Raw genomic sequence first — 12,797 nt, forward strand, 5'->3', positions numbered from 1 at the left:
GGGGGGGGGTCTCCCCGCCCTCCTCCCGGGTCAGGGGGGGGGGTCTCCCCGCCCTCCTCCCGGGTCAGGGGGGGGGGGGGTCTCCCCGCCCGCCCTCCCTCCACCTTGAGGTCTGTCCAATGTAAGAGCCGAAAGCTGCCGATATGAGCGCCCGGAGCCGACGCCTGCGGGACGAGGCGAGGTCCCTCACTACCTACCTCCTCAGGCCTGCTCCTTCCCTCCACCCTCCCCTCCTCGCATGGAGGCGGCAGTTCCTTTAATCGCTTTCGTCACTTATATTCCAAGTATTTGTGAAAATGTCCGATTAGTTTCTGAATTTTATCCTGGGACGAAACCACTAAATGGCATCCCTCTCTGGGTCAATCCAGCCCAGTGTCTCGGTGCCGCCGCCGCCACACGGTCACCCCAGCTTCATCCGACCCCTCAACACTGTGACAGCGGCCACACTGGCCCGGGAACCGGCTCCCGGACAGGTTGCACGGCCGTGCCTTCGTGTGGAGGCTTCTTGCCGGTGATAGGAAGTGTCACAAGGCGAATGCCAAAGAGCCTGGAGCGGGGGAAAAGCCGAGCCGTTCAATAACCACGGGATAAAGTTGGAAATTCCAGGTCGGTTATTAACTCCCCTATTCAATGCAGTATTTTAGCATGAGATGCCAGTATGGTTCCTTCTGTGTTTTTGCAGGGATTTGTAAAGATTTCCTCTTTTGGATGTCCTGTTGGACGTGGGTGAGAATTGCCTCGCCAATCTGAGCACTGTGGCCGTGTGTCAGACACACGTTCTGTCCATTTCACTCGAACCAAAGTCCGTTTGTGCAGACACCTCCCCAAATATTTTTTTTATAAAACTAATTTTAAAAAGCCAAAATACAATTCACAACGTTGCAATACAAAAAACAGTATTTTTATAAATGTTTTTGCATTAAAATGAATGTATTTATTGCATGTATTTGTACTGTCTATTTTAAATCAGTCTGTATAAAATGCTTCGATGGGATAATGTTTCTATAATTGTATTTTTGTAAATCAAACCAAAAATTTTCACCGTGAAACTGGTTTCTATAAAACACCAAATATCAATTAAAGCGTTGCAGACGTGGCTTTTAATCTGTTTTATTGGGCTGGTAGTCAATCCATCCTAATTGGAGGTGAAACTTCCTCCCACATGGCAGTGCCTGGAGGACAGGGAAAGAGGTGTTGCTTCACTTCCAACACTGGCCACTCACTACACGTCCTGCCAGTGTTTTATCCACACGTCAAACATATTGTCTTCACTACACTACACCTCGAGACTTCCTCTGTCCTAGAAAGCGCACTCAACACGACATAAAAACCAAACCGAGACACCAAGTCATGCTTTGGCCAACTCGAACCACCTCAGAGTAGGTATAAAAATAAAACCACGAAAAACAACTCTGAAATGTCTAAAATAAACCAACTTTGGACATTTCTTTAAACCTTGAAAAGGGCCCCAATCCCAACCACTTGGTGCTGGCTTTCAGATGAAAGAGCGGGGAAGCAGCGTGCACTTGCATTCACAAGATGCAGTCCCTGTCTCAGTCCACCAGAGCTTGGCACAGAGCAGGGTTTTGGAACCACCAGGTATCTCAATCACCGGGCCTGCAGTGTAACTGAACTCCCTGCTTCCTACCTCCAGCAGCCACTTTGCAAGACCAGATTCTCAATCTCGATAAAATGCCAAAGGTCTTGGCACCAAGCAGGATTTGAAAGGGCAGATGGACAACAGTGGTTCCTGTTGGATCTGCACTCACTGCCCCTACTACCCGTCTCTGCAGTGCGATCCTGCTCCAAGGACCTGACTCAATCTCGTGTGCATCGAGCAAGCCTCCATTTCAACTCCGTAACTCCCATCCCACAAGGTACACCCTTGCACAAGCCAATTCAAAACTGTGGCCACCCCTAACACAATCTTTTAGGCAAATTCTACACTTAGGGCCCCTTTTCAAGCTGACGTAAACTTCTCCCGGCAAACTCTTTGTTTGCGTGAGATTCCTCCTGTCAAAGCGCTGACACAGAACCAACAGCTGATGCCCTCTGGTCTGCCACTCCCAGGCAACAGATCTGGGAGAGGGATACGCTGCCAGGATGTGTCCCATCTCTGCCACAAAGCTACACAGGCTCCAGTGAAGCACTGGGGTGTGTCCATGCCCTCAATCTGTTGAACAGCTCCCTCTCACCAACTTGCATCTGTTCGCTGACTGGTCAGCAGTGTCTATGAACCCACTGCAACTAAGCCTGCTCCTAAAGAACCGTGCAGACATCTCATCAGGATCGGCCTCCTCAGTTTGGTTTGCTCCCTTGGTATCACAATCTTCCACGGAGCATCTGGTAATATTAGCTTTGTAATAGAGGGATGGGTTGCCATAGTTGAGCCCAGCCTCTCGCCGATGCTCATTGGAATCCATAGGGTGGCAGTTTTCCCAGCTCTGTCACTTCATCCCACCTTGGCCCACTTCAGGAACACCGGGATGGCTCTGACAGGCACATTGTGAGTCAAGGCCTTCACCCTCATGTTGCGGTCATCTGTCAGCAGCACCACCTCTCGGCGCAGGCGGATGGGCTCGTCTGCAGGGACAGAAAGAGCACGGGTCACCAAGAGACAGCCTACCTGATGCAGGGGAATGGCCAGGTCTCTCACACCATCTCCGTCGGCTGCTTAGAGTTCCTCCTGACTGGTCTGCACGCTACCCAGAGAGTCAGTTGAAAGCAAAAGTCAGGGATAATAAGCATGGATAGAAGTAAAACACACAAGTCTGCAGGTTCCGGGGTTGAAGTAAAAATACAATGCTGGAGAAACTCAGCAGGTCAAACGGTGTCCTTTATAGAACAAAGATAAAGCTATAGAACCAAAGTTTCGGGCTTTAATATCGGGTGGGTGAATACTGCTTTTGACATCATTTGTTGTACTAGAATTAACTTGTTGGTTGTTTATCTTGAGATCTTCTTCATGTTTAAATTTATAATAAATAATATTAAAGCTATTGTAAGTAGAAAAATGATGAAATAAGTTGGGATGGGGTTTGTTGGATAAATGGTTTTTATGTCCAATTTTCTTTGATTATATGGGTTAAAATTATCTGTGCTCATTGTAAATTAATTATTGGTAAAAATGACGAATGGTGGATAGTTAAAATCCTAATATATTGGGAGAAGCTGTGTGTTTGGATAAGTGGATACATTTTTAGCTTATTTTAGTGAGATTTGCTAATTCTAGTGCCAATATTAGTTTGAGAATTGCAACCAATAGTGTAGAGATCCCTTAAGGATAGAGGACATTGCTATGATTTAAGTTTTTGTTATTATGTTAGAGGGGATGGGCAAAACGTTGGTTCTGCACCTTTATCTTTGCTATATAAAAGGACACGTTTTGATCTGCTGGGTTTCTCCAGTGTTGTGTTTTTACACTGCAGGCTTTCTCCTAAAAGTTGTAGGGGTCCTGCAGGATAAATTGCTCCAAATTCCTGCACATTCCTTTTTAGACTGCCCGTGTAGCAGAAAAATTCCTTGATTGTGCCATTACATGCCTGCAGTCTAAAAACCATAATTGCAGTCAGTTCCTTAAGGAGAGCTCTCATGTCCGCCTTCCATTTACAGTGCAACTCTGATAATCCAAAATGGTAGGGACTGGGCCTGTTTCGTGTCAACATTTTGTTTGGAGAAAAGGTCATTTTTTAAAAACAGCCCAGTAGTAACAGCAAATCACTTGTAACAATGTTTAAACAACAACAGAAGGGTTGTTAAAATATTAAAATAATGTTAATTCTCACCAAAAAGTGCTGGCTGCCGTTGATCCCCAACACGACCCAACCGCCGATCACCAAGACTGACTGATCCCCAGGGAGGCTTCCTGGGCCAGTGGAACACTCACTAGTGAGTCAGTGGACTCCTGCCTCCCAGGTCATTGGAGGTCCTCTCTCCTGACTCCTCCCCAGGGAGTCTGGCGTGAGTGTGCAGAAGTGGGCCGAGGGGAGGGTTCGGCATCAGGAGCACCATTGAGCTAAGAAGGAAGGGAGGGGAGGAAAGGGAAGGGAAAGGGATGGAGGGAAGTGGAGGGAATGTCGCTGAGATCCCACTCTTGCCCGGGAGGTCATTCTCCTTGATGCTGGGACAAGGGATTCTTCTAACCACTTGTAGCTGGGAGACAGTGGCACAAAGTTTAAGAGGAGGAGTTGGAGACAAAAGTCAATAGGGGAAAGTAAAGAAGAAATGGAAAGGGAGAAGGGAGGGAGATACTTGAAACTAGGACAATTGTCGTTATAATTTCATGTCGGGTGAATTTTTTTTCAACCTGTGAGGTCAGTTAGGCTCCGAAAATTTTTTGGATAAATGAGAATATCTGATTTGTTTTGGAAATCCTCATTTATCCAAAATCTTCTTTTGGATAAATGAAGATTTTGGAGAATCAGAGTTGTACTGCAGTTCTGGGACTTTCATCCATCAGTTTCACAATTTATCCGAAAGCAGGTCACTTAATGTGTCCCTCACTGCCCCTCCCATAGTGTGGAGATCCCTCGCCACCCCTCCCAGGCACAGAGCTCCCTTACTGCCCTTCCCATGGTGCATCACTCCCTTGGCACTGCACAGTGAGTCTTGGCCAGGACTATGTGCTAGCCTCTGAAATGAAGCCCAACATTGAGCCTGTGACATGGGGAGGATGAGGGCGTGGGTATAACAGCCCTTCCTCAGGTTCCAAGGCCTGCCAGCATTAGCTGCACGGGGCAGACTGGCCATGACACTGCAAGCAGTCACAGTTGCACCTGTTGCTGGAGTCACCCGATCATCGTCTGACTCAAATAATCCCCCACCCCCCGACTAGAACCAGTCACAGCGGCTGTGATGGTGTTGAGCCCTGGGTGGACATGGATACCTTTGTGTGCTGGCATGAAGTCCTTGGCCTTGTCCTTGCAGTAATGAAGGCAGCATGAAAGAATCAAGTCATCGTTGTTCCCCTGGTGGAGAGAACAGCAGCAACAGATCAATACTTGGTGAGTGGGTGAACGTGGCTAGATTTCAGTTGGAACTCAATCTTGCCTCATTCCATTGGTCATTTGCTTCTCCTCTCCCATCCAATTAGAAGGGGGCCACCTTTCCAGCCCCAACTGCCACGATTCAGACAGATGCCTCACGAATGCAAGGTGGTCACACTGGTTCCTGCTTATTGAAAGGCTATGACCCTCCAGGACAGAGGCACTTGTGGGGAAAGGTGGCAGGTGGGGCATGGAATCCTTAATTGCCTTATGTTTCAACACAACAAACAATTCATAAAGCCCCTTTGATATAAAACATTTTCAAAATAAGCTTTGTAAAGGAGAGAGGGATGTTGAGGTGGAGTGCTTTTGAAGAATTCCAGACTTGGTGACCAAAGCAGGGCTGTTGAAAGTTGGGGAACTAAAGAAGGGCTCATGCCTGAAATGATACATCATCGTCTCCCATGGACCAGTGTGTTTTTATTAGGATACAAGGGAGAGGGTTAGATCTGCACAGCCATCAGGACAAAGCACTTCAAATAAGATCATTTTATGGTTCAAACACTGAGGCCCAGCAGCCAACATTGGAGGTGACAAGGGCTGGAAGGACAGGATCGAGAAACAATGGTTTCTCTTTTCCCCACAGGTGTGACGTGACCTGCACGGATATTTGGTTGTGCGGGAGCAAGGATGTCTCAGAGTGAATTATGTTAATCTGCTGATTTTGTAATGAACATCAAGTCAAACACACATTCACTGGCAACACCGAATCATGATTTCATTGATATTCTTGCCCCATCAGAGCATCTCACAGGAGTCACTGGCTAGAGATCAGGAGGGAACACTGGATGGTTTCCAGGTAGGGGGAAGGAAACTTGGGAAGGTTGAAAGTCCATTTATTACAGACGTGATGGAGTGTGTTGCCATGTACACTGTGCAGCATGTCGTCGGAGTCTTGGTGAGACAGAAGTTGACAGAGTAGGTTACATGTTTACTTACACCCTTGTTCACATTTCCAGCCGGACGGAGCAGAGGCCAGCTGCCGTCAACATGAGAGGAGCATGCTGGAATCACGGCCGTGACTGGATTTATATCAGAGTCCTACACCTGGTACTTCACAGTATTAGGTTGTAGTGAAACTAATGTTCCAAGGACATAATTTCCTCTTGAATGGACCCCAAAACAGTAAAATCATGTTGCTGACTGACCCACTGGCACCCACTGGCACTCCCCATCATGAAGGGCTTCCAGAGGATGATCATGGCTCACTGATCTCGGTAACGCTGCACTTCTGTATGGTCTCTTACTCCGTACTATGTATGAGACATCCAATGGTCTGTTCGCAAAACAACCTCTATCACTGCAACTTGGTGCGTATGACAATCGACCAACTGGAACGAAGCAGGAAGAAAGGTCACAAAAGTTCACACAACCTTCACGTGTGATGACAGGAGCCTTTGAGTTCTCCAGTTAAACATAACCAAGAGAAGCATCTCACAGCATCAAGCAAGGATCCGGGTTACACAGGATATCCGTGCTGTGACTGAGGAGAGAGGAGTGTGCATGGTGAACACCTCGGTGGCTTGTTGTGCATCAGTTTCTGTGGAACAAGCCTGCAATGAGTCACACTCTTGCCTGCAGCTGGCAGTGGGTGGTCTGTAACCTTTCTTTGGCAGCCCTGACCTTTCCCTTTGCCCATGAGACTTGCTGGAATTTCTTGTATTGGCAGGGTTCATTTCAAGGACCCTATCAGCTGCTTTGTTGTTCTCACTCCAGCTACAGAATGGTACAGCATGGAAAAAGGCCATTCAGCCCAGTGTGTGCCACTGACCAGTGGACATGTCTGAACCAAACTCACCTCCCAGCACAAAGCTTGCTTTGAACAGGCCAGTGAGCTAGAGGGTCCCATCACAACCTTGGATCTCCCAATCACCACAGCAGATGTCAGACTGGGTTCCTGAGAGTTACCCCACGCAAAACAACTAGCCCAAACAGAGTCTCGGGATGTATCCTAAATTCCTGCGCAGAAAAGCTGTCACGAATATTCCCTGGAGTTCCCACCACCATCCCAGTGCCAAAGTGATGGGCCTTGATTATTACTGGCACCAAGAAGGGCTTCCAGGGGATGGTCATGGCTCACCTTAACTCCAACCTCCTAGCCAGCCTTCACCTACCAATTCACTAACCAATGCAATAGGTAGACGCCATCTCCATGGACCTACTCTTAGCCCTGGAACATCAGCACAATTAAAAGTACCTGCATCAGACTCTACTATTCATTGACCATAGTTCTGCCTTCAACACCACAGTCACAAACAAATTTGTCCCCAAACTCCAGGACCTTGGTCTCAGCATCCCCACTCTGCAAACGGATCCTTGACCATGTCCTGCAGACTGCAATCAATGAGGATAGGGGACAGCACCTCCTGTACAATCACCCTAAACACTAGTGCCCTCCAAGGCTGTGTATTCAGCCCCAAAGATCCACCCTCAACATAGAACCATAGAAGAGTAGAGCGCAGAAACAGGCCTCTTCGACCCTTCTAGTCTGTGCCAAGCTATTTTTCTGCCTAGTCCCACTGACCTGCACCAGTCCATAGCCCTTCATATCTCTCCCATCCATGTACCTGTCTAAATTGATCCTGCATTCACCACTTCAGCTGACAGCTCATTCCACACCCCCACCACCACCCCCTAAACATTTCGCATTTCACTCCTAACCCATGTCCTCTGCTTTGTATCTCACCTCCCCTCAGTGGAAAAAGCCAATCTACCTCTACTCTGTGGAGACCCTTCATAATTTTAAATACCTCGATCAAATCTCCCTTCATTCTTCTATGCTACAGGAAAAAAAATCCTACCCTGTTTAACCTTTCCCTGTAACTCAGTTCCTTGAAGTCCAGTCCACATCCTAGTAAATCTCCTCTACACTCTTTCTATCTTACTGATTTCTTTCCTGTAATTCAGTGATCAAAACTGCACACAAATCTCCAGATTTGGCTTCACCAATGTCTTGTACAACTTTACCACAACATCCCAGCTCTTGTACTCAATACTTTGATTTACGAAGGCCGATACGCCCAAAGCTCTCTTCACAACCCTCTCCACCTGTGACGCCACTTTCAGGGAATTATGTATCTGTATTCCCAGACCCCACTGTTCTACTGCACTCCTCAGTGCTCAACCATTTACCATAACCATATAACAATTACAGCACGAAACAGGCCGCACTGAACCATCCTCTCCTCTCGTCCCATCTACCTGCACCTTGCCCATAACCCTCCATTCCCCTCCCATCCATATACTTATCCAATTTTTCCTTAAATGACAAAATGAACCCTGCCTCCACTACTTCTCCTGGAAGTTCATTCCACACAGCCACCTCTCTCTGAGTGAAGAAGTTCCCCCTCATGTTACTTATAAATTTTTGCCCCTTAACTCATGATCTCTTGTTTCAATCTCTCCTACCCTTAAGGGAAAAAGCCTATCCACATCAACTCTCTCTATCCCCCTCTTAATCTTAAATACCTCGATCAACCTCAACCTTCTATGCTCCAACAAATAAAGACCTGATCTGCTCAATCGTTCTTTGTAATCTCGATTCTGAAACCCAGGTAACAGTTTCGTAAATCTTCCCTGCACTCCCTCTACCTTGTTGATATCCTTCCTATAATTCAGTGACCAGAACTGCACACAGTATTCCAAATTTGGCCTCACCAATGCCTAGAATAGTCTCAACATCGCCTCCCAACTCCTGTATTCTATAAAGGCCAGCATACAAAAAGCCTTCTTCACTACCCTATCCATACGAGGTTCTACCTTCAGGGAAGGATGCACCGTTATTCCTCGATCTTTCTGCTCCACTGCATTCCTCAATGCCCTCCCATTTACTGCGTGTGTCCTGTTTGGATTATTCCTTCCAAAATGAAGCACTTCAGACTTTTCAGCACTAAACTCCATCTGCCATCTTTCAGCCCACTCTTCTAAGCGGCCAAATCCCTCTGCAATCTGAAAACCTTCTTCATTATCCTCAATTCCACCTATTTTAGTATCAACTGTATATTTACTAATCCAATTTACCACCCCATCAACCAGATCATTAATGTAAATGACAAACAGCAAGGGACACAATACAGATCCCTGAGGCACTCCGCTTGTTACCGGCCTCCAGCCTGACAAACAGTTATCCACTACGCCTCTCTGGCATCTTCCTTCCAGCCACTGTTCAATCCATTTGACTATCTCAAAGTTAATACCTAGTACATGAACCTTCCTAACTAACCTTCCATGTGGAACCTTATCGAAGGCCTTAGTGAAGTCCATATAGACCACATCCACTGCTCTACCCTCATCAACATTCCTAGTCACCTCTTCAAAAAATTCAACAAGATTGGTCAAGCATGACCTTCCCCGCCCAAACCCATGTTGAGTGTTCCTGATCAGACCCTGTCTCTCCAGATACTTATATATACTATCTCGAAGAATGCTTTCCATGAACTTACCTACCACAGACGTCAAACTTACAGGCCTATAATTGCTAGGCTTGCTCCTCGAACTGTTTTTAATCAAAGAACCCACATTATCAATATGCCAATCCTCTGACACTATTACCCATCTCGAATGACTTTCGAAAAATCACTGTCAGAACTGGTGCTGTTTTGTCACCAACTTCTCTCAGGTCCTGAGGAAAATCCTGTCAGGACCTGGAGACCTCATACACTTCAAAATCTCCAGTACTTCTTATTTCTTAATTACTACATTTTCTATAATTACCCTCTTTCTTCCTTTACCCCGCACCATTCAATATCCTTCTCCTTGTTCTTTCTTGGGTTGCCCTTCCAAAACGCAACACCTCCCACTTGTCTGCCTTAATTCCATCTGCCATTTTTCAGCCCATTTTCCCAGCTGATACAGATCCCTCTGCAAGCTTTGAAAACCTTCTTCACTGTCCACAACACCTCCAACCTTGTGTCATCTGCAAACTTGCTGATCCAATTTACCACATTATCATCCTGATCATTGATATAGACAACAAATAACAAAGGTCCCAGCGCTGATCTCTGAGAGACATCATGAGTCACAGGCCTCCAGTCTGAGAAGCATCATCCACCACGACTCTCTGGCTTCTCCAATCCAGCCATTGTCAAATCTAGTTCACTTCTTCACCATGAATACTGAGTGTCTGAACCTCCCACGTGAAATCTTGTCACAGCCTTACTGAAGACCATGTAGAAAATATCCACGGCCTTTCCTTTTGTCAACTTTCCTGGTAACCTCCTCAAAAAACTCTATCAGATTATTAAACACGACCTAATATGCACAAAGTGTTGACTATCCCTAATCGGTCCCTGGCCATCCAAATACCTGTATATCCAATGTCTTAGAACACCTTCCAATAAATTACCTACTACTGATGTCAGGGTCACCAGCCTATAATTTCCAGGGTTACTTTTGTAGCCTTTTTTAAACACAGAACAATGTAAGTTACCCTCCAATCCTCTGGCACCTTATCCATAACTAAGGATATTTTAAATATTTCCGCCAGAGCCCCTGCAATTTCTACACTAGCCCCCCTCAAGGTCTGAGGGAATACCTTGTCAGGCCCTGGGGATTTATCCACCTTCATGTGCTTTAACGCATGACTTTGTGGCCAAACACTACTCCAACACCATCAACAAGTTCACTGATGACATGAGACATCCAGAATTCTATCCATGTGACAACAGTGAAAAACCAATGCAGGAACGTCCACTGGTTCTGGCCTCAAAGGAAAGAGTCAATGATCAAGATGACTTCTGGTCGATTTAAATTCTGCATTTCAGGGGATGATGCTTTCATTCTGGTTCTTGCAAAGAATGGTCAAATTTCAACCCTTTCCCACCCCTTGCACCGACCGCTGTGTTCCAGATGATGAAAAACAGTGTAAAAATGCACCGCTGTGTGGTTAACATTTGTTAAATTGGATCTTTTTTGTGTGGATTTCTGACAGGTAAGGATTGAATTGGTGACAATAATGAGGTAAATGGGGAATAATTTCTACACATGAGAGTCAGGGCAGAGTTCAGTGGTGCCTTGAAGTTCCTCTTGCCGCCTGGTTCCAGCACCACATCACCATCAAGTGGAAGGAAATTCTTCAGCGGCCAACTGCTCATTGCAAGCACAACTCTGTAATGAAGCCCACATGTTGCCAATTCAGGCAATGTGGTTCTGTAGCCACTTCACAATACTGTCCAGATTAGGTTTCGAACTTTCTTGCAGGTGTTCCTGTTACACCTGCAACTCATTTCAAGGAGTCCACGCACAGCAGCAGTTGAAAGTCTTTTTTTGTTGGGGCTGGCGGCTGGGGTAGGGACGGAAAGGTGGGGGGGGTTTGCTGGAAAAAAGTGTAAGTTTTTCCAAGAGGCTCTTGCCCTCAGAATGTGCCTGTGTTGCAGTTTATATGATGCTAGAGTGTGTACATAAAATCTTTATTTGAGCTCTTTTTATGGCAGTGGCTTATGTGCCCCCAGTGAGGTACACTCTGAACAAACGGACAATAAACACCTTGCGAGGCCATGGAGTTTACATGGTGACTAGAACTGCCGGAGGCAATGATTCTGCTGCTCCTCCACATTGGACTGGAGGCTGGAAAAGGGGCCACGTTACAGGTCAGTCCATTCCACACAGCACACTTCAAGCCTCTCCATGCCCGTGGCAGTGGCTGGTTAAACCCCCACTGTCAATAAAAGGCAACCCATGGGTATTAAAACCATTTATAATGGGATTTAATCAGTGCTGCTGGTTGTAAATGATGATTGATGGTGTACGTTTAATTTGCCCCTTCCTCCAGGTTATGGTGGAAGTCCCTATCCTAATGGCCATCTCAATTCTCCTTTCAATTGAAAGATTAAACAGTTTAGGACTTTATTCCCCAGAGTGTAGAAGACAGAGGGGAGATTTGATAGACGTACACAAAATAATGAGGGATATAGACAGAGTAAATGCAGCTAAGCTTTTTCCACTGAGGGTGGGTGAGATACAAACCACAGGATACGGGTTAAGGGTGAAAGGAAAAAAAGTTTAGGGGGAACTTCTTCACACAGGGAGTTGTGGGAGTGTGGAACGAGCTGCCAGCTGAAGTGGTGAATGCAGGCTCTGTTTTAACATTTAAGAAAAATTTGGACAGGTCCATGGATGAGAGGGGTGTGGACTGGATGCAGGTCAATGGGACCAGGCAGAATAATAGTTTGGGACAGATTAGAAGGGCCCAAGGGCCTGTTTTCTATGCTGTAATGTTCTATGGTTCAATTTAGTTGCACATATAGATTTGGTGACCTGGAGGGTGGGCTCAGCACTGCTTACTGCCCTCCAACAGTAGCGGCATTTCACTGGCTGTGTTGTATTTTGAGTATTCTGAAAGGGACATGAAGGATGCTATGTAAATGCACCTTTTTAATCTTTCTTTCACTGCTGTGCAATGGATAAGATTCACAGACACAACTGATCTGATTATGGACTAGTTGCCAGTGAGAGTACTTCAAAGGGCAAAAAAGATCCAATCACACTATACAGGGTTGGTGTCATGTAGATGGCACCAACTCATGGCTCCAAGTTCCCATCTCTGAACACAGCCCAGGTGCCTATGTAGGTAGTACAGTGGGATCATGGTTCAATCACGACATGTATCCACACTCCTGAACTGTTGATCTGGAAACAAGAGTTCAAATCTCATTCTGGCAGCCACAGAAATTCAAATAATTAAATTAAATTAATCTGGAATGTAAAAGCGAATGCTCCTTTAATCCTAGACTGGCCATTTTTAATCTTTCATAA

General features: G+C 46.1%; 1 protein-coding gene across 7 annotated transcripts in view; it reads right to left on the bottom strand.

Moving 5' to 3' along the window:
• Positions 1-1,094: 1,094 nt before the first annotated feature.
• smg6 (SMG6 nonsense mediated mRNA decay factor) overlaps positions 1,095-12,797 on the bottom strand; it is a 340,784-nt gene continuing 329,081 nt past the window's right edge. For 6 of the 7 annotated variants that reach the window (XM_069910299.1, XM_069910298.1, XM_069910296.1 and 3 more), the window contains 2 exons: positions 4,886-4,967; positions 1,095-2,583 (listed from right to left, as the gene is read on the bottom strand). In XM_069910299.1, coding sequence (XP_069766400.1) covers positions 2,453-2,583; positions 4,886-4,967 — 213 coding nt within the window. In that variant the 3' untranslated portion in view covers positions 1,095-2,452. The other variant, XM_069910297.1, reaches the window with a different exon arrangement.

Source organism: Narcine bancroftii, chromosome 14 (genome assembly GCF_036971445.1).
Source record: "Narcine bancroftii isolate sNarBan1 chromosome 14, sNarBan1.hap1, whole genome shotgun sequence".
NCBI classification, from domain to species: domain Eukaryota; kingdom Metazoa; phylum Chordata; class Chondrichthyes; order Torpediniformes; family Narcinidae; genus Narcine; species Narcine bancroftii.